Raw genomic sequence first — 24,465 nt, 5'->3', positions numbered from 1 at the left:
GGATTTCAAACTCTATTAATGAAAAGATTGTAAATACATGAATCAATAACATTGGATTTTGAAGGAGAAATCAAAATCAATTATTGAATAACAATGGATTATAGATGAATTTAAACTCTATTAAAAACCATGATTGAATAACACCCATAGTAATCAAATATTTTTGAAGACGGATAATAACGAATATATATTAAGATAGACACAACGACTAAAGGAGGAGTAGTAGTGGTAGTAGCAGCACCAGCTAGGTCCAGTCAAAATCATTTGGCGAAGAAAGTCATCGTGACGAATTATAAACAAAATCCCTATGCAATGCGTTTCATTAGTTTAGATTCCAAGATTTTTCTGAAGAATAAAATAAACAAAAAAGAAAAAGAGAGGATTACGAATAAGTATGGTAAATTCTGAACCCATTATTTCCGGGTGAGGAATTTTATTGATAATATTAAAAAAAGAATAATTGATGTCAAATCAAAACTATAGTCCAAGTTTTGTTCTTTTTTGTGTTTTCTAGATGTTTACGTATATACGGATTTCTAAAGTTTTGGTACGACTAATAAGTTCATTCGTCTCTCGCAATAATTGAAATGATTCAAAATAAAAGAACTGGTAAAGCAAATTAATGAACTCTATATACCATTTGGTAGAATATGTTAATCTGCTGCTTCTAAGTAATACTAATATAGCAAAATGTTTCAAGTTTAATTCAATGATTTTGTTTGTGTAAAAACGAAAATGGCATAAATTACATAGTAAATGGTTAGAGCAACTTTGTTGTACATTGAAAATTGCTCTAAAAAAATTATAAAGTAAACTGGATGAATCTGAAACTGAACCAAAAAAAAAATTGAAATCGAATATTACATAGTAACAATATAGTTTACATGATCAGTTTGAGTCCAATATTCTTATTATAAAAGCAACTACGAATCTAACCGAATTATTTCCCACTTTGTTCAGTACCTCGATCTTCTAAACCGAATAAACTGATTCGGCTGCATGATCTGATTCTCATTGCTATCATTTTAACCAATTAGTTTTTTGGTTGGAGCACTAATATAAACTGGGCTTTTGTATCAGTGAGTCCAAATTTTGGAAACCCAAACTCCTATTTTTTGGGGATACATAACTCAAACATCTTCCAAAAGCAACAAAACAAACCCCAACTATATTTTACAGGATATTGAAAGCGCTCCATGTGATCATTGTGATGCTTGTCCGGATATCTTTATTTATAGATAAAATTATAATTGGCGAATGCTTAGCAAGAAAATAATCGACTTTTAGCGTTTTTTACTTCTTGACAAGTAATCGTCCATAAACAACAATGTTTAGTAATCGTCCTGAGATCGGGCTCAAAAATCTTTAATGAATCGGCCCAAATTGTGTAAAATTATAGTCACAGAATTCGAAATTATTTCTGTAAACAAACCCAAAAAAACATTTTTTCTTCTTGTGATTTGTATGTTTCAGTATCCTGACAAAAAAAAACCAAATTAAAAAATTCACAAGAGAAAGAAACACATTATTTCAAATTTTAAATTTCGAAAACAAATAAATCGGTGCGTCAGATATTTAGAGAAATAATAAGGGAAAAAAAGAACACAGAGCAATAATAAAAACTCATTCACTCTTTTTTTTTTTGTTTCCTCATTTCAGAAAACCCTACTTCTCCAGATTCGATTTCAAAACCTCGAAAAGCTCTAAATCTCGTCTCTGTTCACCCTCTCCATCGAAGATGCGTGAGATTCTTCACATCCAGGGAGGTCAATGTGGTAACCAGATCGGTGCCAAGTTTGGGAAGTCATTTGCGCCGAGCACGGCATAGATCCAACCGGAAGGTACATCAGAGACTCAGATCTGCAACTCGAGCGCATCAACGTTTACTACAATGAAGCTAGTTGTGGAAGATTCGTCCCGCGTGCTGTGCTCATGGATTTGGAGCCCGGAACCATGGACAGTCTCAGATCTGGACCGTATGGTCAGACCTTCCGTCCTGATAACTTCGTCTTCGGCCAATCTGGTGCTAGAAATAACTGGGCCAAGGGGCATTACACTGAAGGAGCTGAACTAATCGATTCCGTCCTCGATGTTGTTCGCAAGGAGGCCGAGAACTGTGACTGCCTTCAAGGTAAAATTCATTTTCGAGATCCAGTCGATTTTAGTGTTAGTTTATGCTTAACTTGAGTTTGAACTTGTGAGATTTTGCTTTACAGGGTTTCAGGTTTGTCATTCCTTGGGAGGAGGAACTGGATCTGGTATGGGAACGCTCTTGATTTCCAACATCCGTGAAGAGTACCCAGATCGGATGATGCTTACATTCTCAGTGTTTCCTTCTCCGAAGGTTTCTGATACAGTCGTTGAGCCTTACAACGCTACCTTGTCTGTTCATCAGCTTGTTGAGAATGCAGATGAGTGCATGGTTCTCGACAACGAGGCCTTGTACGATATTTGCTTCAGGACTCTCAAACTCACAACCCCCAACTGTAAGATTCGTTATCCAATTTTACTTTTCGCAAATGTTTAGATTAGTATTTTGTTCTATGCTTATAATGCTTTGCCTGGGTAGTGAATATGTCATTGTTTTGTGTCATAGTTATAATCTGCAAGTTCTCACCCGATTGATGCTCTCTGTATATAACTTAGTTGTTTTCTTACTATTTTCAGTGGTCTGTTTTGGTCCATGTGTATCCTAAGTGTGTGATATTGGTTGTGTATATTGTTCTGTTTATCTATGATGAGATCATCACCACAATAAATCCTTAATCTTGTTGGAAAATTACTTCCTGATAATTGTCATATAACTATCTGCTACTTCTTGTAACGTAGAATGCATCAGTGTTTATTTACTAGCTTATGATTGTGAGAGTGTACTGTCTGCTTTATAATATAGTAATGTGTGCAAGATTTTTTCACTGTGCTACTGTTCTTCATGTTGTTTGGCTATGGGTAGACACTTTTTACTCGTTTATTCTCTGTCTGCATTTGGTGATCTGAACTAATATAGTAATATTTGTAAGCTTTGTTGTTATGCTTATGTAGTTTCTTGTATGTGACCCACATACTTGGTGTATTCTCTGTGTGCAGTTGGTGATTTGAACCATTTGATATCTGCCACTATGTCTGGTGTGACTTGCTGTCTGAGGTTCCCTGGTCAGCTCAATTCCGACCTTCGCAAGCTTGCTGTGAATCTGATCCCATTTCCACGTCTTCACTTCTTCATGGTGGGTTTTGCTCCACTCACCTCAAGAGGGTCTCAGCAGTACCGATCCCTCACAGTCCCTGAACTCACCCAGCAGATGTGGGACTCCAAGAACATGATGTGTGCCGCAGACCCAAGACACGGGCGCTACCTGACAGCCTCTGCCATGTTCCGTGGAAAGATGAGCACAAAGGAAGTGGACGAGCAGATGCTGAACGTGCAGAACAAGAACTCATCCTACTTTGTGGAGTGGATTCCAAACAACGTGAAGTCAACAGTCTGTGACATCCCACCTACTGGTCTGAAGATGGCTTCCACTTTCATCGGCAACTCGACATCGATCCAAGAGATGTTCAGGAGGGTGAGTGAACAGTTCACGGCTATGTTCAGGAGGAATGCTTTCTTGCATTGGTACACATGTGAGGGAATGGACGAGATGGAGTTCACAGAAGCGGAGAGCAACATGAATGATCTAGTTTCAGAGTACCAGCAATACTAAGATGCAACTGCAGATGAGGAAGGTGAGTACGAGGATGAGGAGGAAAGAGAATACCAACAGGAGAAGAGTACTGAGAGTGATTTAGTCAGAAACACCTTAAACCAGCTTAGTTATTATGCTATTAGTTTTCGTTTAAGAAAAAAAAAAAGAAAAAAACCTCAACTTCCACTTGCAGATTTTTTTGCTTGTATAAGACAACTCTAGATGATCTCGACTTATGGTTTGTTGTTTGTTTACTTTTTTACTTAAATTTGTGGTTTGAATTTTTTTTTAAGCTTTTTTCCTAATCCAAAGACCGAAATAATACCATTGTTTTAAAAATTAATTGCCTTATTAAACGGCCAAAACAACTTGAATGTTCCCCTTTTTGGTATAATCATCGGTCAATAAGACAAATCCCCGGTTAATTATCTGGTGTTAATTAATATTTGGTAATATTGGGTAATACTCAGTAATATTGGGTAATACTCAGTAATACTGGATAATATTGGGTAATACTTGGTAATACTATTTGGTAATACTAGGTAATATTGGGTAATACTACTCAGTAATACTAGGCAATACTCGGTAATACTAGGTAATACTCGGTAATACTACTCGGTAATATTAGGTAATACTCGGTAATACTACTATGTAATACTCGATAATACTACTAGGTAATACTGGATAATACTGTAATATTCGATAATACTTAATAATACTGGATAATACTGAGGTAATACTTGGTGGAGTTGGTCAGACTACACTTATTTGTTTTTCAATGCAGTAGATATCTGAGACAAAGTAAATACAAAACGACAGAGTTTCAGATGTTTTTTTTACTCGCTCACACTCGCGTCTCAAGTACAATCTTATAAACTAATCGCTTTCATTGACTCATTGCAGACCAAAAACAGTAGCGAGTATGTTTACAACCCGTACTCGCGCGGGTTTTTTATTGTTTTTCTTAGGCACAGATAATTTTGAATTATATCTGCTCCCAACGGGTGTCGTCTCTCGTCTCTCTCTCTTCTTTCCACATCTCCTCAAGAGTACAGATTTTCAAAAATCTCTCCTTTCACATAGCTCGAAAAGAAGAGGGAAAAATAAATAAGATATAAAAAAATTAAAGAATTCTTTTAAGGAAAAACAAAAGTAAGATTTTTCATCATGAGTCCTCCTCACACCCAATCACTAATCTCTCTCCATCTCCGAGTTAGGGCACTCGTTTTGGGATAAAAATCTCATCTTTCTTTCGTATCGAAGTTGAAATCGCCTAGAATCAGAGAAATGGGTATCTCGAATTGGGTTTTCTCAGTACTTTCTGTAGCTATCCTCTTCGTTTCTTGCTCTTTTGCTCTCACTCTCGATGGTTAGTATATAAGTTTTTGCTTTTTGGTTGGTCAGAAATCTGAGATTTGATCAACTTTTCGCCTATTCTTGTTCATTCTCAGTGTAATAAAACACTAGCTCAGGTAGTTCTTGCTGAGAAATTTCTAACAGTTCTTCCTAATTTGGAGCTTTGATCTTGTAGGGCTTGCTCTGTTGGAGCTGAAAAGCGGATTGAATGATACGAGGAACTCCCTTGAGAACTGGAGAGATTCAGACGAGTCTCCTTGTTCCTGGACTGGCGTCTCCTGTCATCCTCAAGACCAAAGAGTCGTTTCTATGTAATAAAATGCTACTTGTCCTCTTCTTCATCACATTCTCAATCTTCAGCTTCTTTCTTTATCTGAATTGTGTATTTCCTCTTTTTGTGGATTATTCAGAAACTTACCTTACATGCAACTAGGAGGGATAATATCTCCTAGCATTGGAAAACTTAGTAGATTGCAGAGACTGTGAGTGATTAATCTTTGTATATTAGTGTTCATATGCTAAATTTGGTATCTTTTAAGTTAGTTTGTTTCAATTCAAAATTGGTGGGAGCTATGCAGGGCACTTCATCAGAACAGCTTACACGGGACAATTCCTAATGAAATCACCAATTGCACTGAGCTCAGAGCTATGTAAGATTATTTTTAACCATTAATATATTATTACACAGTGGTCTCTTAAAAAATTTTTGCAATCAAGCAATTGGAAATATCAAATCTTTAGGAGTGTTGAGCCATGAACATTGGTGTATGTGCTTGAACATGTTTTCAGGTATTTGAGGGCTAATTATCTTCAAGGCGGCATTCCACCAAATATCGGCAATCTCACGTTTCTTACTATATTGTAAGATTCTACTTTCTCAGCTTTTTGATTTCTTTTTTCATTTCGAAGAGTTTGTGATGTTTGAATACTTAAGTTGGAGATATTTTCAGGGATCTATCAAGCAATACATTGAAGGGTGCTATTCCTCCTTCAATTAGTCGACTGACACGTTTACGCTCCTTGTAAGCACACACAAAATCTCGCCTTTTAGATGTATTCTGTGGAAGATTGGTCTCGTTGATGTGTTTGTTCTTGAACTTTCTGTTTGATTCAGGAATATGTCGACCAACTTTTTCTCTGGAGAGATCCCAGATATCGGAGTTCTCAGCAGATTCGGGGCTGAATCGTGAGTTCTCAACAGTTTAATAGAAGAATAAATTCATCAAAAAAATTTCAAAAAACTTTAGTGGTAGTGTTAGACTATGATGTTAATCCTCATTGTGGTTTTGTGTCTTTATGGTTTAGATTCACCGGTAATTTGGATCTTTGCGGACGCCAAATTCACAAGCCATGTAGATCAACAATGGGTTTCCCTGTTGTTCTTCCTCATGCAGAAAGTGATGATGAATCAGGCAAGATGTTCTTATTAAACCCTCTCACCACTACGTGAGGCTTCTTCCTTTGGCTTAAACTTTCTGATTCTTGATTTCTCTTTTTTGAAATCCACGCAGATCCTCCAAAACGATCTTCCCGCTTGATTAAAGGAATTTTGATAGGAGCAATGTCTACAATGGCTCTTGCATTCATTGTGATCTTTGTGTTCCTATGGGTTTGGATGCTCTCAAAGAAGGAAAGAACAGTGAAGAAGTACACAGAAGTCAATAAACAAAAAGAACCATCTGAAACGAGTAAACCCCGCATAACAGAAAAAAAAAAAACTAGCTTTCTGTTTTCTTCTCTTGCTTCTTAGTTAATTTTTTCTTTCTAAATTGGATTTCTCCATTTTTGAAAAAAAAGGTAAAAAGCTTATTACTTTCCATGGAGATCTTCCATACTCCTCGACTGAGCTAATCGAGAAGCTGGAGTCTCTAGACGAAGAAGACATTGTGGGTTCGGGAGGATTTGGCACGGTTTATCGAATGGTGATGAACGATCTTGGAACTTTTGCTGTCAAGAAGATAGATAGGAGCCGAGAAGGATCAGACCGAGTTTTCGAGCGAGAGGTAGAGATTTTGGGAAGTGTCAAACACATCAATCTAGTGAACCTACGCGGATACTGCCGCTTACCGACTTCAAGACTTCTCATCTATGATTATTTAACTGTGGGCAGCTTAGACGATCTTCTCCATGGTAAATGCACTTGATACATACATATCTCTTCTTTGATTCGGTCTGTGATGCATATTGATCTTATCTTGTTTCTTTACCTCATAAGAACGAGCTCAAGAAGACGGTTTGTTGAATTGGAACGCGCGTTTGAGAGTAGCGCTAGGTTCTGCGAGGGGTCTAGCGTATTTGCACCATGACTGTAGTCCCAAAATAGTTCACCGTGACATAAAATCAAGCAACATTCTACTCAATGATAAACTAGAACCTCGAGTCTCGGACTTTGGTCTCGCAAAGCTTCTTGTTGACGAAGATGCTCATGTTACCACCGTGGTAGCTGGCACCTTTGGCTATCTTGCTCCAGGTCCTGGTCTCTGTGCTATGTTCGATGAATCATAGATTAGAAACTACTAAAGTTCCTATCTTTCTTAAGAATCTTGGAAAAGCTGCTAACTTTATGCAGGATCTTTGAAACAGAGTATCTGCAGAATGGTAGAGCGACAGAGAAATCTGATGTCTACAGCTTTGGAGTTCTTCTGCTTGAGCTCGTTACCGGAAAAAGACCAACAGACCCGACATTTGTTAAAAGAGGTCTAAACGTCGTCGGATGGGTAAGAGAAAAAAAAAAGAAGCTCAGATCATCTATCGAACAAGAACCGTTCTGTTTGTACTTAATATAAGATTAGGTTTCTAAGAAAATGTTCTCTCTCTCAGATGAACACTTTGTTGAAAGAGGATCGATTAGAGGATGTAATGGACAAGAGATGTATCGACGTAGACGAAGACTCTGTTGAGGCATTGATTGAGATAGCTGCCAGGTGTACAGCTGCTAACCCGGAGGACCGGCCGGCTATGAACCAGGTGGTTCAATTGCTTGAGCAAGAAGTAATGTCGCCGTCTTCTGCGATCGATTACTACGATGATTCCCATTCTGATTACTGTTAATTAGGGCTTATGCGAGGCTGAAACTAACCGGAATATCTTAAGCATGCGCCGGTTGTTTTTTCTTTTGCTTGCATTATGAATATGATTTTGGATCGAGGGTTGTGTTTGTACATTGGAATTGAAGATGGAGTAAGATTGTTGAGGTGCATTGTTCTTGTGCATTTTACGGTATTTGGTTACGAAATGTTCCATTTTGCAACATTCGAAGCAGAGGAGACCCGAGAGTGTGGAAATTGCGGGATTTTGCTGTTTTGCAAAAGTAAAAAAGTTTATGCGAATAATGATCTTCCATACAAAAATGTACAAAACTAATATGCCAATCACCAATTGTACCAGCAAAACTGTTTCGCCAGTAAATTTAAGTTTTTTTTTTTTGCTGTATAACAATTATATCATTCAAATTCTGTTAATCTTCAAAAAAAAATTTAAATTAAACTTACCTGATTAAGATAATTGTTCATTGAAAGATTGGTGAAGAAAATGCCGAGTTTCTGATAAAGAAAAATGTATTTGACTCGATAATATTTTGAATTTCTTTATATGTTTTCCTCTGAATATGACCTTTCGTTTAATGGAAGAGTCTTCGTCCATCTCCAAACTCCCCCCATCCACCTCCTAAAAGGCCAACGCTTTTTTGCCCTATACACTTTGCTACTACACACGTACTATAACAAAGTTTTTACGTGTCTAATATTTATTTTAATACATTTATAATTTTGTACATGTGACCAAAAAAAATTTTCATGGTTATTAAAGCTATTAATAGTTCTACTTCTATACAACAAATTGCAATTAACTCATTTAAAAAAGGTTTTTCTTGATATAGAAAAATTAATAGGCAAAGAAAGCAAAAAAAAAAAAAAAAAAAAACAGAAGCTAAAACTATTTAATAGCTAATCAAAACCAAACTTAAAAAATTTAGCTTTAGAAAATTATTCAAGTTATAAAATTAGTAACTTCGTGACAATTGTAGCTATATATTGAAATCGATTTCAATGACCCTCGAATATGTGATTAGGTATTTAAGTATATGCTAATCTACGCGACATATATATGTACATATGTGCGTGTATATATATATATATATATGCTAATCGCTTGTCTATCTCCTATTGGTGAAGAAGACAGAGAAAGTTTTAGCCTTTCCTGTGAATTATTTAGATTTTGAGCGATCTTCTTATCTTTTATTTCTCCACCTCAAATTACCATTTTTACCATGTCTACGGTTCCGGTGAAGCCACTACCTCTCACCGCTTCACATCTTCTCCGCCGGAACTCCACTACGACTACGACGGCTTTGAAATCTCCCAAAATGCTCGCCGCCGTCTCGAGCCGGCATTTTCTCGGGACCTCTACTTATAGTAGATGCTTTGAATTTAAATCCTTGAGCCAAATTAATTATCCAGCGTCTTCGAGCCACCGTCGGCGAGTAAGCACGGTGCTGGCGTCGGCGGGAAACTTGACGGCTCCGTCGTCTTGGGAATCTTGGAAGCCAGATAAGACGGCGGCGGCGACGGCTCTATTGCTGAGTGACGTCATTTGGCCTGCAGCTGGTTAGTTGATTATTATCTTTAGAAAGTTTATGTGCTAATAACTAGCTAGTTAAAGATCATCATCATTTGTTTAGTCATTTTTTTTTGTTTTTTTTTTTTGTTTGAGATCATAAGTCGTTACTAATATGTTTTTCCATCTTTGTTTTCTATATATGAAGCACTTTTTGTTTCTAAATCAGAAGTACTACAACTGGCGATTAGGGTATAAAAGGTGGAAACCAAAAAGAAAACTAAGGAAGAGAGAAGAGGAGTTACACATAAAAAAAAAATCTAAAATTAGAAAATTAATGGACAATACTATTTCCTGACTGACCAAAAGATAAAATATTCCGAGAGAGCGATAGACATAGAGAGAGAGAGAGATTGTGTGTGTCTGTCTCTTCCTACGGCCAAATGGTCATTTATATGAACATTTCTTTTGAGTTTGACCAATTCATCGGATTTACCTTGTAACGTAATTAGGGTAGTTTGGTTTCAAGATAAGTGTGAAGATAGTATCATAAGAAAGAAATTGATACTCCTATATATTTAACTTGTTGGGGGAATAATTTTTTATAAACTAGAATAAACGGAAAGTAGTTTTGTGAGATAATTTTTTAATAACAATTATGTGATCGTTAACTAAAGTAATTACTTTTAATTGTGGCATATGGTATTCGATTATGTTCGTTATTACAATGATGATATAATGTAGTCAAACTAATGTTTATGTCTTGAGGATCTTAGTTTGTGTTTTTTAGTCAAAACCTATGCTGACAAGGTCTTATTATTCAAAAGGTTTCTCTAGCTGACATTTCAACAAATATGACACCATATTCGTATGTGTTCAGCTAGAATTATATACCCATCTCTGGTTTGAACTTTGATTAGTCCTTTTTTTTGGTCGAAATCCATTTTTTTACAGAAAGGTTAGATAGAGATTAAACTAATTTATGTCACAACTAGGCATATAGATTCCTATAAACTCGGAAAATTACACAATTGGCTGATGAAATATACAACACATGTTATTTTCTGAAATTACCAACCATGTATGTATATGTATCTGTAACAAAAAAAAGAATGATAATTCTGACTGAAGATAATTTTTCTTGGTCTATCAAGACTAATAAACACATGCATGTTACCATAACATTTGTCAAAAGTGCAATTAATAATTAGTCTAGTTTGCGTGAATAATTAAGAAACTCTTTTCTTGGAAGGTATTGGTCTGTTAAATTTAGTCTTCTTGATTGTGTGAAAAGGAGCGTTTGCGGCGATGGCAATAATGGGAAGAATGGATCAAATGTTAACAACAAAAGGGATAACGATGTCAGTTGCACCACTTGGTGCCGTCTCTGCCATTCTTTTCATCACTCCTTCTGCTCCTGCTGCTCGGGTAATATTCCCTTTCACCCCTTCAATTTTTCTCCATTCTTTTTTTATTCCCCTATGAAATACAAAACGCAAACACCAAAGAAGTTTTTAGTTAGGCTTTGAATGGTGTACAAACAAAGCAAACAGGGAGGAATCAAATAGTCAAACGTAGAGATTGGTAGTTAATTAGAGGAAATATTGTTCCATTAAGTTGTAAATCAACAAACAAGTGTGAAAAACAAAAATCCTCAAAAATTTGTCCTTGTGCTTTTACTTTTCTATGGAGCAAAGAGATCCACTATATGTTCTTTTTGATTGTTGAATATAACAAAGAAAACGTATATTTCACCAAATAATCAATCAGCCACGACCTATTGTGGCATCACACTATGTTAAAATAGGAAAGAGATGCCATCACATCATTATTCTCTTTAATATAAGAACTTTAAATGCTAAGTTAGTAATTTTGTCAGTGTATTAATTAATTAATTAATTGACGAGTGTCTTTTTGTATTTCTTAAATTTTCAGAAATACAATATGTTTTTGGCTCAAATAGGTTGTGCTGCGATTGGAGTAGTAGCATTATCCGTCTTCGGGCCAGGCTGGCTCGCCCGGAGCGTCGCCCTTGCCGCTTCCATCGCCTTCATGGTCATTGCTCGTGCCAATCACCCTCCTGGTAAATTATATTTGATTTTTTGCTTAATTTTCAAAAGTAATATTTTCTTTCTTTGATTAAAAGTTTGTTTTTAACTCTTTTTTTCAGTTACAGTTGAGAGACTTACATAAAAAAACAAAAACAAACCAAACCAAACCAAACCAAAATGATATAAACTAATTTATTGAATGATGTTATTTTATGGAATAGGGATAGCAAATTTAAAAGTATCCATCTGATTCTTAGCCCCCATATTTTTAAATATCTGAATCAAACTAAAGCCCATAAAGAAACCAAACCATAGTCCAAATACCCAATGCCCCTACATGACAAAACTAAGGTAATAACAATCTGGCCCCGAAACTGTTAGACAGTCTATAGAATAACCTGAAAGTTTTGGTGAGTGAGGAAATTAACGTCCCCTGGCTTCGTATAATCTTCATGGTTTTCAAATCATATGCGATCATTTCTTCTTTTCCTCACTATTTTTTCTGTAAACACTGGTTTATCATTCTATTTTAAAAAATTATGAGAAAAGCCATTTTTTCTGTTTGAACTAATTTACAGATTGTGAAAGAGAATGTCGATTGTTTTCTTTTAATTCATTTGATTGACAAATAAACAAAAATTACAGCGGCGAGCTTACCACTAATGTTCATAGATGGAGCAAAGTTCCATCACTTGAATTTCTGGTACGCATTGTTCCCCGGTGCAGCCGCTTGTGTCATTCTCTGCCTTCTCGTAAGTTTTCTCCATTCTCTAACTTTGTACTTTTATTTTGTAATTAACCAAGACAAGGTTTCATGGTACATTTTTTGGTTATAAGGTTGAAGGTGATTAAGTACTAATATGATTCAATTGCTTTTCTCTTTGCAGCAAACGATCGTATGTTACTTAAAAGAGAACATAAAATTTTGATGAATCATCAATGGACATGTACGATCGAGCGATATATATAATAATGTATAAATACAGAACATTGATGGAAATCTTGTGAAGATATTTGATTCATGTATACACTTGAACGTATGTAAATGACTATACAAATACGTTCATTCAATGTATGTAGCTCTCTTGTTTTTGCTTCTTCTTTTTCGTGTGTCTGAAATAACTAACACTTCACAAAGTACATGTTGTTTGTTTCCTTTGCTTCCGTTATAAACTAAGATTATGCGAATAAATTGAAATTATTTGGTTCAAGAAAAAAATCCAAATGAAAACAATTGTACTTTATTCCACTCTTTTACATAAAAGTATTACAATTTTGCCCGTGTGAGGTTTAAACTGAGTATTTTGTTTGTTGCTGTAAAACTTGAGATATTTGGCGGGTAGAACCAAAACTACATTACATATAGTTTGGAAATCCGTACTTAAATACTATATAATAAAAGTATAATATATATATCATTTTTAGAGTCTTAATTAGTGATGGACTATTTTGCATATGTTTGGACGGCTATCGTGGCGAGGTTGAGTTTCTAAATAAGGATATGAAAGCCTTGTTTGGGAAAATTTATAATACATGTTCATTTTTATTTTCGTTATCGTATTCCACTACGTACTTAATTGAGTTCACATTATCTGTAATTCTGTATGAAAAAACAACATATACGATATTTTCCATAAATATACGCAAATGAATCATAAAATATCTTTAGCTCGTCTCATTTATTTTGGTTTGATTCCAAAACTCCTTCAATTCATCAACGAACTGGCCACTACTAATCTACCGTAATTAACAAAAAAAAAAATGCAGATATCCAATTGATGGATGTATGTGTCAGTCTTTTAACTCCAAATGATTATAACTTAATGAAAGAATATGGAGTTGGTGGAAAGTTGAATTGTGTAAGCTAACTTCCACATATATATATTAAAAAATATCAATATGGCCTTTCAGATATTATTTATATTTCATAGATCCAATTAAAATCATTTAAATATTTCATGAACCCTAAACGTCTTTATTTATACTTCATGAATAATTCGAATTCAGTTCAACTTTCTCAAGCGTCTTCATATAATTGCCCAAAGACGACCAGCTAGCTACGAGTTCCACAGCGTTGTAGTAACGTCTAGATTATAGAATTGAATGGGTTAAAAAAAAAGGTGGGGCCTTTTGAAAATTGCGGGAAGAACTAGACAACCACCAAAATTGGATGATTGTAGAAGAAGAGATGGTTATTATTTTATTGTCGTACGGATTGATAAAAATGTGCTCCTGAAAATCTCTCTCATCCACAGAAAGCGTTTTATGAAGAATGGAGTGTGGTTGTTGTAGTAGTAGTAGTAGTAGTGGTGGTGGCCCGAAAATATATGATATATAGCCAACCTCATGGGGAATCATAATTACCAAAGCATAACACCTTGTCTTTTGCACATATCTATAATGCAAAACTACAACGTTCCAAGAGAGGAAGTTAATTCCAATAACTATGGTTCTTTATGGCCAGAAAATGGTAGTTTAAGAAAAAAATTACCAAGCTAAACCGAAAATCTTATTAAGATTCATTTTGGTTCAATTTACTTCGTATCGATTCGCACTGTTAATTCACTCGTAATCATAAAAAGTTGCCAATCATGCGGTATAGGAAATACTATTAGGTTAAAAAAAAATGAAACAATTGAACATCGTTATCACAAGAGTTAAATGTTGTAGACAACTTGCATATGACATATTCATATCAATTGTTCTTTCAGTATTTATAATAATAATACAGCCAACTTTCTATTTTGGCGCTTGAACCAATAAGATTTGAGAAATGGATATCGAGTCGTTCTCACCGGTCACCGCCTCTTCTACAACACGATCCTTCACTATCAAACCGATATAGTATTAACTGGTTTAAAATTTAGGATTCTCCAATAACAAACCCAATTCAACTTTTCAATTTTCGTAGAGATACGATGACATTCGACAAAAGAAAATTGTTTATATCTTCAAAAAGCCGAACAAAAAGCTACATTTAACTGGTTAAGCAATTGCGTCTTTGATTCAATTTCGTAAACCAAATGAGCTAAGAAATCGGCTAAAGTTAACTTCTAGGATATGTACGGTGCCTTGTTAACGAGGAAAGAAACAGAGCAAATACAGAAAGAGTCAACATCAAAGACAGTAACAACCCTTTGTTTTTGTTTTTGAAGTTGTACGTTTAGTCTCTAGAGTTTTCGCTTGTTTGTAATAACCCACACACCAAAACTTTCCCCCTTAACTTCCACACACTCTCTCTCTCTATAAATAATGTCTACATACTATTGCCATTAATCATATACTCAACTTTCATTCTCCAAAACAGCTGTTTCTTAGTAATCATGTCTCTTGAGCTTCAACAAATGGTGAGCTCGATTTCTTTCAAATTCCAACTAAAATTTCACCTAGTGTAAGCTAGCATTTGCAATAAGTATTGCTAATTTTGACAACTTTTTTTGTTGTGTGAATATATGTGTAGGATGAAGCAAATGGGTTAAGCGCGTGGAATGGATACGTAGATTGGCGAAATAGACCAGCTTTGCGTGGCTGCCATGGCGGTATGCTTGCGGCCTCTTTCGTCTTGGGTCAGTCATTCTAAATAACTGATCATAAATTATTTGTTTATATTATTAGCCTATATTATTACATACAACGTAAATTCATTCAGAACATACATTTATTTTAAAAGGAGTATTGAATTAATGCGGATGATATTATTTATAGTTGTGGAAGTGTTGGAGAACCTTGCGTTCTTAGCAAACGCGAGCAATCTAGTGTTGTATCTATCGACAAAGATGGGATTATCGCCGTCAGGAGCCGCAAACGCAGTAACCACTTTCATGGGAACTGCGTTTTTCTTGGCACTTCTCGGAGGATTCTTGGCAGATGCTTTCTTCTCCACGTTCCATATCTATCTAGTCAGCGCCGCCATCGAATTCTTGGTAATATTCTATAATTAATGTCAACCACGTAGATAATTATGCTCATCATTTATTAATTTAATTAAAAGAAAAGAAAATTATTTAAAATAGATATATATATATATATATATAAATCTCTACGGCTCTACCTTAACACCAGGTCATGCGAAATGGACTTCAGGCAAGAACTTTATCAAGATATTAAATGTGGATGAAAAAGTAGACACTTTCGAGTATTTAATCTCATTATCTGGATGGTCAAATTATGCAAAACTTCGAACTCTGAAACTAAAATAGTTTTGTACCGGGACTTTTAGCTTAAATGGTTTTTGTACTAATACTCGGAATCAAATTCGGCAGTGTATTTTATACTAATACTAACAAAATATGTTGTGCAATATTAATAACCCTTGAACACTGGAATTTAAAATATTTCGATTTAAACACTAATTTGTGAACCATTCAGGGGTTATTGGTACTAACGGTCCAAGCCCACGAGCACTCCACCGAGCCATGGGCTCGTGTAGTTCTATTCGTGGGTCTATACTTGGTAGCTCTCGGTGTCGGAGGTATAAAAGGCTCGTTGCCACCTCACGGAGCGGAACAGTTTGACGAAACAACACCGAATGGGAGGAGACAAAGATCCTTCTTCTTCAACTACTTCATCTTTAGCCTCTCGTGTGGTGCCTTAATAGCCGTCACGGTCGTGGTCTGGCTCGAAGACAACAAAGGCTGGTCTTATGGGTTCGGTGTTTCCACAGCCGCTATCTTGATCTCGGTTCCGATTTTCTTGGCCGGTTCTCGCTTTTATCGCCTCAAGGTTCCTAGTGGAAGTCCCATCACGACTCTATTCAAGGTCTTGACCGCTGCTTTCTACGCTAGGTCTAAGAGGAAAACTTCAAGAAACGTTGTGACGTGTCAATCAAGAAACGATTGTGATGTAAACGTAGACAAGCGAAATGACGACGGAGATGACGGAATTCTTGGATCGTTCCTCGGTGAAGCTGTGAGAGAGCGTGAATCGCTACCTAGACTGCTCCATTGCACGGAGGAACAAGTAGAAGACGTGAAGATAGTCATCAAGATTTTACCAATTTTCATGTCTACCATAATGCTTAACTGCTGTTTAGCTCAGCTCTCGACGTTTTCCGTCCAACAAGCTTCGACAATGAACACGAAGCTCGGGTCATTAACCGTCCCACCTGCGGCATTACCGGTTTTCCCAGTCGTCTTCACAATGATCTTAGCTCCTACCTACAACCACCTCCTCCTTCCTCTCGCTAGAAAAACAACCAAAACCGAAACCGGCGTAACTCATCTTCAACGCATCGGAACAGGGCTTTTCCTTTCTATAGTCGCAATGGCTGTTGCAGCTTTAGTAGAAACCAAACGTAAGCTCGTCGTTGCAGAGGTTACTTGCTGCTCAAGCAACAACGCTTATTCTTCTGATTCTTCTTCGTCGCTTCCTATAACGTTTCTTTGGATAGCTCTGCAATATGTGTTTCTTGGATCAGCCGATCTCTTCACTTTAGCCGGTATGATGGAGTTTTTCTTCACCGAAGCTCCTTTTAGGATGCGTTCCCTTGCGACCTCGCTCTCTTGGACGTCTCTTGCGATGGGTTATTATATGAGCTCTGTTCTCGTATCGGCTGTTAATTTTGCCACAGGCTTAAACCAACACACTCCATGGCTTTTGGGGAAGAATCTAAACGAGTACCATCTCGAGAGATTTTACTGGCTCATGTGTGTGCTTAGTGGGATTAATTTCTTGCATTATCTCTTTTGGGCTACCCGCTATGCGTACCGGTCCAACCAAGGCTAGATCCGATATATAATATAATTGCATTGAGCTTGTTGTAGGGTAATTTGTTGTCTGTTAATGATCGATTAGCAAATGTCTAGTGTTTTAGGGAATAAGTTACTATATATGATGCTAGACTGGTTAATTTTTACGATTTCGGTTATAAGGTTAAGTAGCATAATCCTATGTTTTCCACGGATATGCCATTAATATAATTGTAATGACATATTATTATTATTATTCTTATTTTGATTTTATATTTAATATCCCATGACATTCAACACAACTTTAGAAAATAATTGTATCTGCTGTGTTTATCAAATGCTACGGTACAACGTAAATCTGTAAAAAGCTGCTGATTTGTTAGTACTTGAAATTCAATTGTTTTCTAATCAATAAGCATGGTAGCAAATATGCTCAAATATACACAATTTTGAACTGATTTCGAAAATGATCACTTTTGAATAAAGAAAGTTTCAGCTTAAGAAAAGATGATTGATCAAATGGCTTAGAAAGTTTGCATGTAATCAACTTTTTGGTAAGTAATATAATTGGAATGAAAATGGGCTGCAATCAGTTTATGTGCTAAGGGAAAAAACCTTAAAAATACCCAAAGTCTTAAACATTTGTCAGAAAAATACATGACCTATTTTGACTTCCCAAAAAATATCCAACATATTTTGGAGTGTCGTTTTAATTCCCATACATTCAAAAACTGCTATTTTTACTTCCCATTTTTACCTCTGTTTATCAGCTAAACGGAAATTCTTGAACACTGTTAAAAATTTAACACCACGTGTGTTAATTGTATGTGAAAAGACCTCTATTACCCATTCAAAATTGATTCAACAGATATTTAGTGTTTCCCAAATTGAAGAACTCTAATTCTATTTTTCTTTCTTCACTTTTATTCTCTTCTCTATGTGGTGTGTTCGCAATTTAGCTTCTTTCACTCATCGTAACACTTCTCATCCACTCTGTCGATTTCATCACACTCTTAAGTTATGTTTTTCACAAATCGAAGATGCTCCAAGTCACAAAATCTGGATCGACTGTAATCCCTTCTTCACAAATTCTCCTGTTTACACCCTGAGAATAGTTGATGTACATAAGCCCTCCAAATTGATTTTTATGGTAACGCTGCATTATCGAAAGATAAATATGAGATGTCACTCAAAAATCTCATATTCTATCAAAGAAGAAAATTGATATACTAACAAACCAAACTTCATAATCGACACACATAACCAGAGTATACAGCCCAATTTTATAAATTTCTATACCTGATCTCATCCTCCGACTCTCAAAAATCTTCGTCTCATATAGCTAAACGAAGTCACCGTGAGAACGAAGTTCGACTTCGAGGAAGAAGATCAATTTCGTGAGAGAAAATCGATTTTGGGTATTTCAATTTACCTTGCTTTTGGCTTTGATTTGGGGAACAATCGATTTAAGGTTTGATTTAGGAGAAAATCGAATTAGGATTTAATTTGGGGAAAATCGATTTTTGGGGAAGAACATGAGAGAAGACGAGCAAGGGTTATATTTGGTCTTTTCACCTACAATAATAACACGTGGTGTTAAATTTTTAACACCGTTTTAGTGTTTCCGTTTAACGGATAAACGGAATTAAAAACGGGGAGTGAAAATAGCAGTTTTTGAATGTATGGAAATTAAATCAACACTCAAAAATAAGTTGGGTATTTTTTGGGAAGCCAAAATAAATCAGGTATTCTTCTAACAAATGTTTAAGACTTCGGGTATTTTTAAGGTTTTTTCCCTGTGCTAAAGGATCCACATAAGATTTATAATGGAAGGGGCGGGGTTGTAAGAAACTGAACAATCTGTTGACAGGTCACAGGAAATATAGGTGGAGGCTATGGACAAATCGTTTCTCGTAAATAAAATTTTCGTATTATTAGTTGTGAGGAGAATCAAGTTGCATATAAACGGGTCATTATCAAACAGAGGCATCACTTTCGTATTTTTTATCTTCCAAGATGATTTATTTCACACGGGTCATTATCAAAAAGAGGCATCTCCCATTGTTTGTTATATGATTTTGTAAACGTTGACGAAGACTAGTGATAATACAAGATGTTTTTTTTGTTTATAAAAATTACAAGATGAAACTAACAAAATAATGAAACAATCACGTATGGAATGTTAATATGATTCTATTCTTGTGAAAATCCTTCAGGATTACCACCTATAAGCGTTTCATACAATTAAAAAAAAAAACCTCTGAAAATAATAAAAGTTCTATCTTCTTGATTCAAATCGATCATGTAACTAAACTAAGCGTGCAACCAAAAGATTCACAATTATCTCTATGGGGTGAAACTATTATCTGGAACTATTATATATATATATGTAATAAATGTATATACTTGTCACAGATAATAGTTCCACCCATAGAGATAATTGTTATCACGTAGGAGTTAAGGTTGTAATTAAACTTTTTTCTTCCTTTTTATTTATTTTTGAACGAAGATTGTAATGAAGCTTGATTTGGATAATTACTGAAGAAATTGAAAAATAATCCGTAAGACCATTCTTCTTTTTTTTTAAGTTTTTGATATAATTTTTTATTTGATTAACCATTCTTTTAAGATATATTATTTGGAATATTATTTGATACATCAATCTAACCGACTCAACAACTCATCTCTTTGCAAAAAAAGAAGAAAAAAACAGCTGATCTCTTAATTTAAATCCTATGTATATATATTTGTCACAGATATAACAGAAAAGAGTTTTAAAAAGGAAACAATTAGTTTTTTTTTCATCTAGATAAGAACTACAGAAAATTAATTGCATATTATTTCGGCAAGAGTCCCTGGGTTTTCTCGAACAAATTGAACTTAAACTAGCCTTTTGTGTAAAACTAGAATAGATAAGGGGTAACAATTAGAAATAGTTGAAAGACTAGCGTAGTCTTTTCTTGTACATAAATATCTTCTCTGCCCAGTCAAATATAGAAAGATATTAAAACTTAGCTCGCTCACATTCTCTTACTTGCAAACATTCTCAGAAATCTGAAAGCAAACAGGATAAATTTCGGTAAACCCTAAAATTTCTTTGATCTTTTTTCGTTTTTCTTTTTTAGGGTTCTAACTTTCTCGGTTCTCTTTCATGTTTTTACACCCGGTTTTTGGGTTTATCAAGTAAAGTTTGTCTGAAATCTCTTTAAAAATAATCTGACTAAAACGTGAAATCTTTAGAATTCTAATTTTGATTGGGAATTTTAATTCTCCGAGAAGGATTTCTGACATATGTGAGTGTTTTTTTTCTCTCTCTTTGGTGCTCGCGAGATTAGATCGAGAGGTAGAAATAATCGAAAGCGATCTTCTCTAAAAGTTTTCCAGTAAAGTATATTTCTTTGGGTTCTGGGTAAAATCATTGGCTAATTTCATGTTGATTTATTAGCTCCGAGCTTAGTATTTTGTCATGAATTTTCCATGAAAAAGGTTGATTTTTTTCTTCTTTATAGGGTGTGAAGAAGATGGGAAATCTATTTTGTTGTGTACAAGTGGACCAATCAACGGTAGCGATAAAAGAAACGTTCGGGAAATTCGAAGATGTTCTTGAGCCTGGTTGCCATTTTCTTCCATGGTGTCTTGGTAGCCAAGTTGCTGGTTACCTCTCTTTGAGGCTTCAACAATTGGATGTTCGTTGCGAGACAAAGACAAAGGTTTGTTTTTTTTAATTACTCTCTGTTTTAGGATTCTCTTTCTGTTTAGTACTTGATCCAGTTCCTTCTTTGGTGTCTTTTTGCAGGACAATGTGTTTGTTAATGTTGTTGCATCGATTCAATACCGTGCTATTGCCAATCAGGCCAATGATGCTTTCTACAAACTCAGTAACACTAAAGGCCAAATTCAAGCTTACGTGTTTGATGGTAAGTGTCAATTTTTTAAAGAAATACGTGATTTAGAAAGTGAATGTGTTTAAGAAACTGATCGTTCTGAGTTTTTTTTTTGTCTTTTTTTTGTTACCAGTCATTAGAGCAAGTGTCCCCAAGCTGCTTCTGGATGATGTCTTTGAGCAGAAGGATGAAATTGCAAAAGCTGTTGAAGAAGAGCTCGAGAAGGTAATAGAAATCATTGTTGTATATTGGTCTCTTTTAGTATTGGCTGCTTATGAATGTTCACTTTTGTTGTTTCTCTGTCACTTGCAGGCAATGTCGGCTTACGGTTTTGAGATTGTCCAAACTCTCATTGTTGATATCGAGCCTGACGAACATGTCAAACGTGCCATGAACGAAATCAACGCTGGTAAACAAGACTTCCCATATCATCATTTATATAGTTCTTTGACTTACTCTTCTTTCTTGTATCTGAGTTTCTGCTTCTTGTTTATAGCTGCAAGGATGAGACTGGCTGCAAATGAAAAGGCAGAGGCTGAGAAAATCTTGCAGATAAAGCGAGCTGAAGGTGAAGCTGAGGCCAAGTACCTCTCGGGTCTAGGTATTGCTCGTCAGAGACAAGCGATTGTAGATGGACTACGAGACAGTGTCTTGGGTTTCTCTGTGAACGTCCCAGGGACAACTGCTAAAGATGTGATGGACATGGTGCTTGTTACACAATACTTTGACACAATGAAGGAGATTGGTGCAAGTTCCAAATCTTCTGCTGTGTTCATTCCGCACGGACCAGGAGCTGTTCGCGATGTGGCTACTCAGATCAGAGACGGTCTCCTTCAAGGCTCTTTCGCAGACCAGTCTTGAAGTGGATGGACTTTCTATGTTCTCTTTCTTTTACTCAGCTTATGGTGTGTGATTAAGATCTTATGATGGTTTTTTTTCATTCTCTATTCGATTACAGTGAATCTTGTTTTGCTTTTTTTTGCTTTTTTTTTGGATTTTTTCCCCTTGCTGTATAGACATATTTGGGTTTACAACCAAAATCGTAAGTAGCATCAAATAAAGAGTTTAAGTTATAAGCTAAAAAGAGATCAAACAATTTGTATGGATTATTGAATGAAAACGGATGCTAGTAACATAAGTATTTTTTTTTTTTCTTTATTTTTCCGGTCAATGTAGTTCGATTTTCTACAGAAATCAAAGAGGAAAGGGTCAAAGAGGAAAGCTTGGTCAATGTAGATCGATTTTCTAAAGAAATCAAAGAGTAAAGGAGAAGTCAAAGATGAATTCGGCTTTGAATGGTGTACATGTTGAGAACGTGAATGGTTTTGATGTCAAATTGTGCACCATTCACGTTAGCATTACACGCGTCAATTAATATCCACACTAATGCTGTTCAACATTAGTTTTGTTTGTGTTTAGAATTTGCTAGTAATAATATTTAACGCCAATAATACAACCAACGTTATTAACATTAACGCCGTAAATGCAAACTGCTCCAAGTAATTTCACCGCCATTAAGAATAACTAAATTCTGGTGTTTTGTTTATTTGAAGGTGTTACTATTCGCATTGGTGAGGTAATGATTAATAATAATGTTGTCTGTTAAAGATTTTTTTTTTTTTTTGGTCGAAAATGTTAAGTTGTCTGTTAAAGATGTTTTGTTTCACACTCAGATAGGTTGATGAAATTTCGCAGGAAATTTCCTTCACCTACACGAAATTAGTGGCATTTCCTTGTAGTGGCAAGTAGACATTGACATTGTCATAAGTTTCGCAGGGCCTTTTTATATTTAGGATCTCAATAATTCATCTTAAACAGACAAGCCTTTTCACATGGTTAATTTTATATAATATGAAATAATTCTGTAATAGTCATAAGATGGTGATGTGTGAATTATATGCCACCTGAACCTCCTATACGTAATAACAAATGATCCTAGTTGCTAGAAGAAGTAAATTCAGCCTTTTTTGGTTAGCAGACATGTGCTTCAGTGCTTGTTTCCACTTTCATGGTGGAAAAACTAATTTACCATCTGGCCCCTCAGTATTCTTCAATATTTCAACCCAATATCCTCGGAATTAAGGGCCTGACTGGTTAACAAATTTAGAGTAAAAGTCTGAAGTCAAAAAAATCATAATTACTCTATATCCCTAAGTTATTTTACCAGTCACTAAGAAAAAAATGAGGAAAACAAAATGTGCTACAAATCCAGCCAACGTCCAAACACCTAAACTTTATAGTCCTTCCAATGTGGTAAAAATCAGAATGACCAAAAAAATAGTAAGCTTAAAAGTATTACATAGAAAAACACATGGTTTTTGTACAATTTACAACACGTAAAATCAAACAGGCAACTCTGATTGGTATGAACAAAAACAAAAAGCCTACCAAAATACGCTGAAAACAACATTCATCAGTACTTCTTATTGAACGGAGTGATAAATATATAGATACAAAATTATGGGGTTAACTTGAAACTTTAGTTTTGCATTTGAATTAGTTAGTTAGTAGGTGGTGGTGCATCCACTGAAGTAGTCGTCTTACCTTGTTCTGCGTCATGAATAAGCTTCACGATCTCATCTTTCTTTAAGACCATAGCTTGAATCTTGTCTTCAATCTTCTTAAGTTTCAACTTCAACTTCTCTGGATCTTTTTTATCTTCAGGGTTCTTCTCTTTCTTCGTCTTCTTATCTTTCTTCTTGCTTTTCTTCTCTTGATCTTCGCCTTCTTCTCCTCCTCCTCCATTTTTATCGTCCTCGTGCTTATCCTTCTTATCTTTATCCTTCTTCTTCTCTTTCTCCTCTGTTTTCTCAGCCTTGTTGTGTTTCTCTTCGTTATCACCATGATTCTTCACTATCTTGTCTTCTGTTTCTCCCATTTTTCTTTAACGTTTTTTTGTTTCTTAGATAGTGTTTAAATCTAAATTTGTTTCTTACATATTTCTTTTGAACTAAGAATCACCCTTTATATTACAAAAGGATCTTCAGCTAACTTTAGACATGTAATAATCACATCCGTAGAAATCACTTGTATAACGAGAAATATGGACTTTCGTATGTTCCGAGGTTTTCTATCTTTAGAATTTATGGTTTGTGGAATGATAGAATCTTTTAAGCTCATCCGTAGAGTTCCGATCCTCATTATAGTTTTCACAGTGGCACGATTTTAAAACTGTAAATAATATACAAATTAATAGTTATTGTAAGCGCGTACTTCAAGTTCTTGGTTGCTTTCTCTTACGATGGAAACC

At 35.4% G+C, this 24,465-nt stretch overlaps 7 protein-coding genes across 7 annotated transcripts; 5 read left to right on the top strand and 2 right to left on the bottom strand.

Annotated features, from left to right (window-relative positions):
- Nucleotides 1–1,953: 1,953 nt before the first annotated feature.
- LOC18011775 (tubulin beta-1 chain) lies at nt 1,954–2,625 on the top strand. The gene is made up of 3 exons (XM_024151033.1): nt 1,954–2,131; nt 2,217–2,486; nt 2,597–2,625. The coding sequence occupies exons 1-3, from the start codon at nt 1,954–1,956 to the stop codon at nt 2,623–2,625; spliced, it is 477 nt and encodes a 158-aa protein (XP_024006801.1).
- Nucleotides 2,626–3,349: 724 nt separating this feature from the next.
- LOC112083353 lies at nt 3,350–3,667 on the bottom strand. Its single transcript, XM_024150964.1, is given in 1 exon segment — nt 3,350–3,667. A coding segment is annotated over 1 exon segment (318 nt).
- A 1,211-nt stretch (nt 3,668–4,878) lies between these two features.
- Nucleotides 4,879–8,225, top strand: LOC18011896 (LRR receptor-like serine/threonine-protein kinase FEI 1). Its single transcript, XM_006394297.2, has 13 exons — nt 4,879–5,052; nt 5,215–5,350; nt 5,450–5,521; nt 5,618–5,689; nt 5,829–5,900; nt 5,990–6,061; nt 6,154–6,225; nt 6,345–6,451; nt 6,551–6,727; nt 6,837–7,169; nt 7,255–7,509; nt 7,623–7,756; nt 7,860–8,225. The coding sequence occupies exons 1-13, from the start codon at nt 4,971–4,973 to the stop codon at nt 8,088–8,090; spliced, it is 1,815 nt and encodes a 604-aa protein (XP_006394359.1). The 5' UTR covers nt 4,879–4,970; the 3' UTR covers nt 8,091–8,225.
- A 975-nt stretch (nt 8,226–9,200) lies between these two features.
- Nucleotides 9,201–12,747, top strand: LOC18011879. Its single transcript, XM_006394295.2, has 5 exons — nt 9,201–9,643; nt 10,888–11,021; nt 11,529–11,676; nt 12,290–12,396; nt 12,532–12,747. Exons 1-5 carry the CDS (start codon nt 9,307–9,309, stop codon nt 12,571–12,573), a joined length of 768 nt encoding a protein of 255 aa, XP_006394357.1. The 5' UTR covers nt 9,201–9,306; the 3' UTR covers nt 12,574–12,747.
- Nucleotides 12,748–14,936: 2,189 nt separating this feature from the next.
- LOC18011612 (protein NRT1/ PTR FAMILY 4.7) lies at nt 14,937–17,535 on the top strand. Its single transcript, XM_006394294.2, has 4 exons — nt 14,937–14,991; nt 15,105–15,210; nt 15,350–15,567; nt 16,013–17,535. Exons 1-4 carry the CDS (start codon nt 14,968–14,970, stop codon nt 17,366–17,368), a joined length of 1,704 nt encoding a protein of 567 aa, XP_006394356.1. The 5' UTR covers nt 14,937–14,967; the 3' UTR covers nt 17,369–17,535.
- A 2,778-nt stretch (nt 17,536–20,313) lies between these two features.
- On the top strand, nt 20,314–22,321 carry LOC18011646 (hypersensitive-induced response protein 1). The gene is made up of 6 exons (XM_006394293.2): nt 20,314–20,410; nt 20,841–21,041; nt 21,128–21,248; nt 21,349–21,440; nt 21,528–21,624; nt 21,712–22,321. The coding sequence occupies exons 2-6, from the start codon at nt 20,853–20,855 to the stop codon at nt 22,074–22,076; spliced, it is 864 nt and encodes a 287-aa protein (XP_006394355.1). The 5' UTR covers nt 20,314–20,410; nt 20,841–20,852; the 3' UTR covers nt 22,077–22,321.
- Nucleotides 22,322–23,617: 1,296 nt separating this feature from the next.
- On the bottom strand, nt 23,618–24,147 carry LOC112083559 (protein PXR1). The gene has a single exon (XM_024151845.1). It carries the CDS (start codon nt 24,091–24,093, stop codon nt 23,716–23,718), a length of 378 nt encoding a protein of 125 aa, XP_024007613.1. The 5' UTR covers nt 24,094–24,147; the 3' UTR covers nt 23,618–23,715.
- Nucleotides 24,148–24,465: the final 318 nt, after the last annotated feature.

This window comes from Eutrema salsugineum, unplaced genomic scaffold, assembly GCF_000478725.1.
Source record: "Eutrema salsugineum unplaced genomic scaffold, Eutsalg1_0 scaffold_6, whole genome shotgun sequence".
In the NCBI taxonomy this organism is placed as follows: domain Eukaryota; kingdom Viridiplantae; phylum Streptophyta; class Magnoliopsida; order Brassicales; family Brassicaceae; genus Eutrema; species Eutrema salsugineum.
Note: the sequence above shows the minus strand (reverse complement) of the source record. Positions and strands in the feature narration are given on the sequence as shown.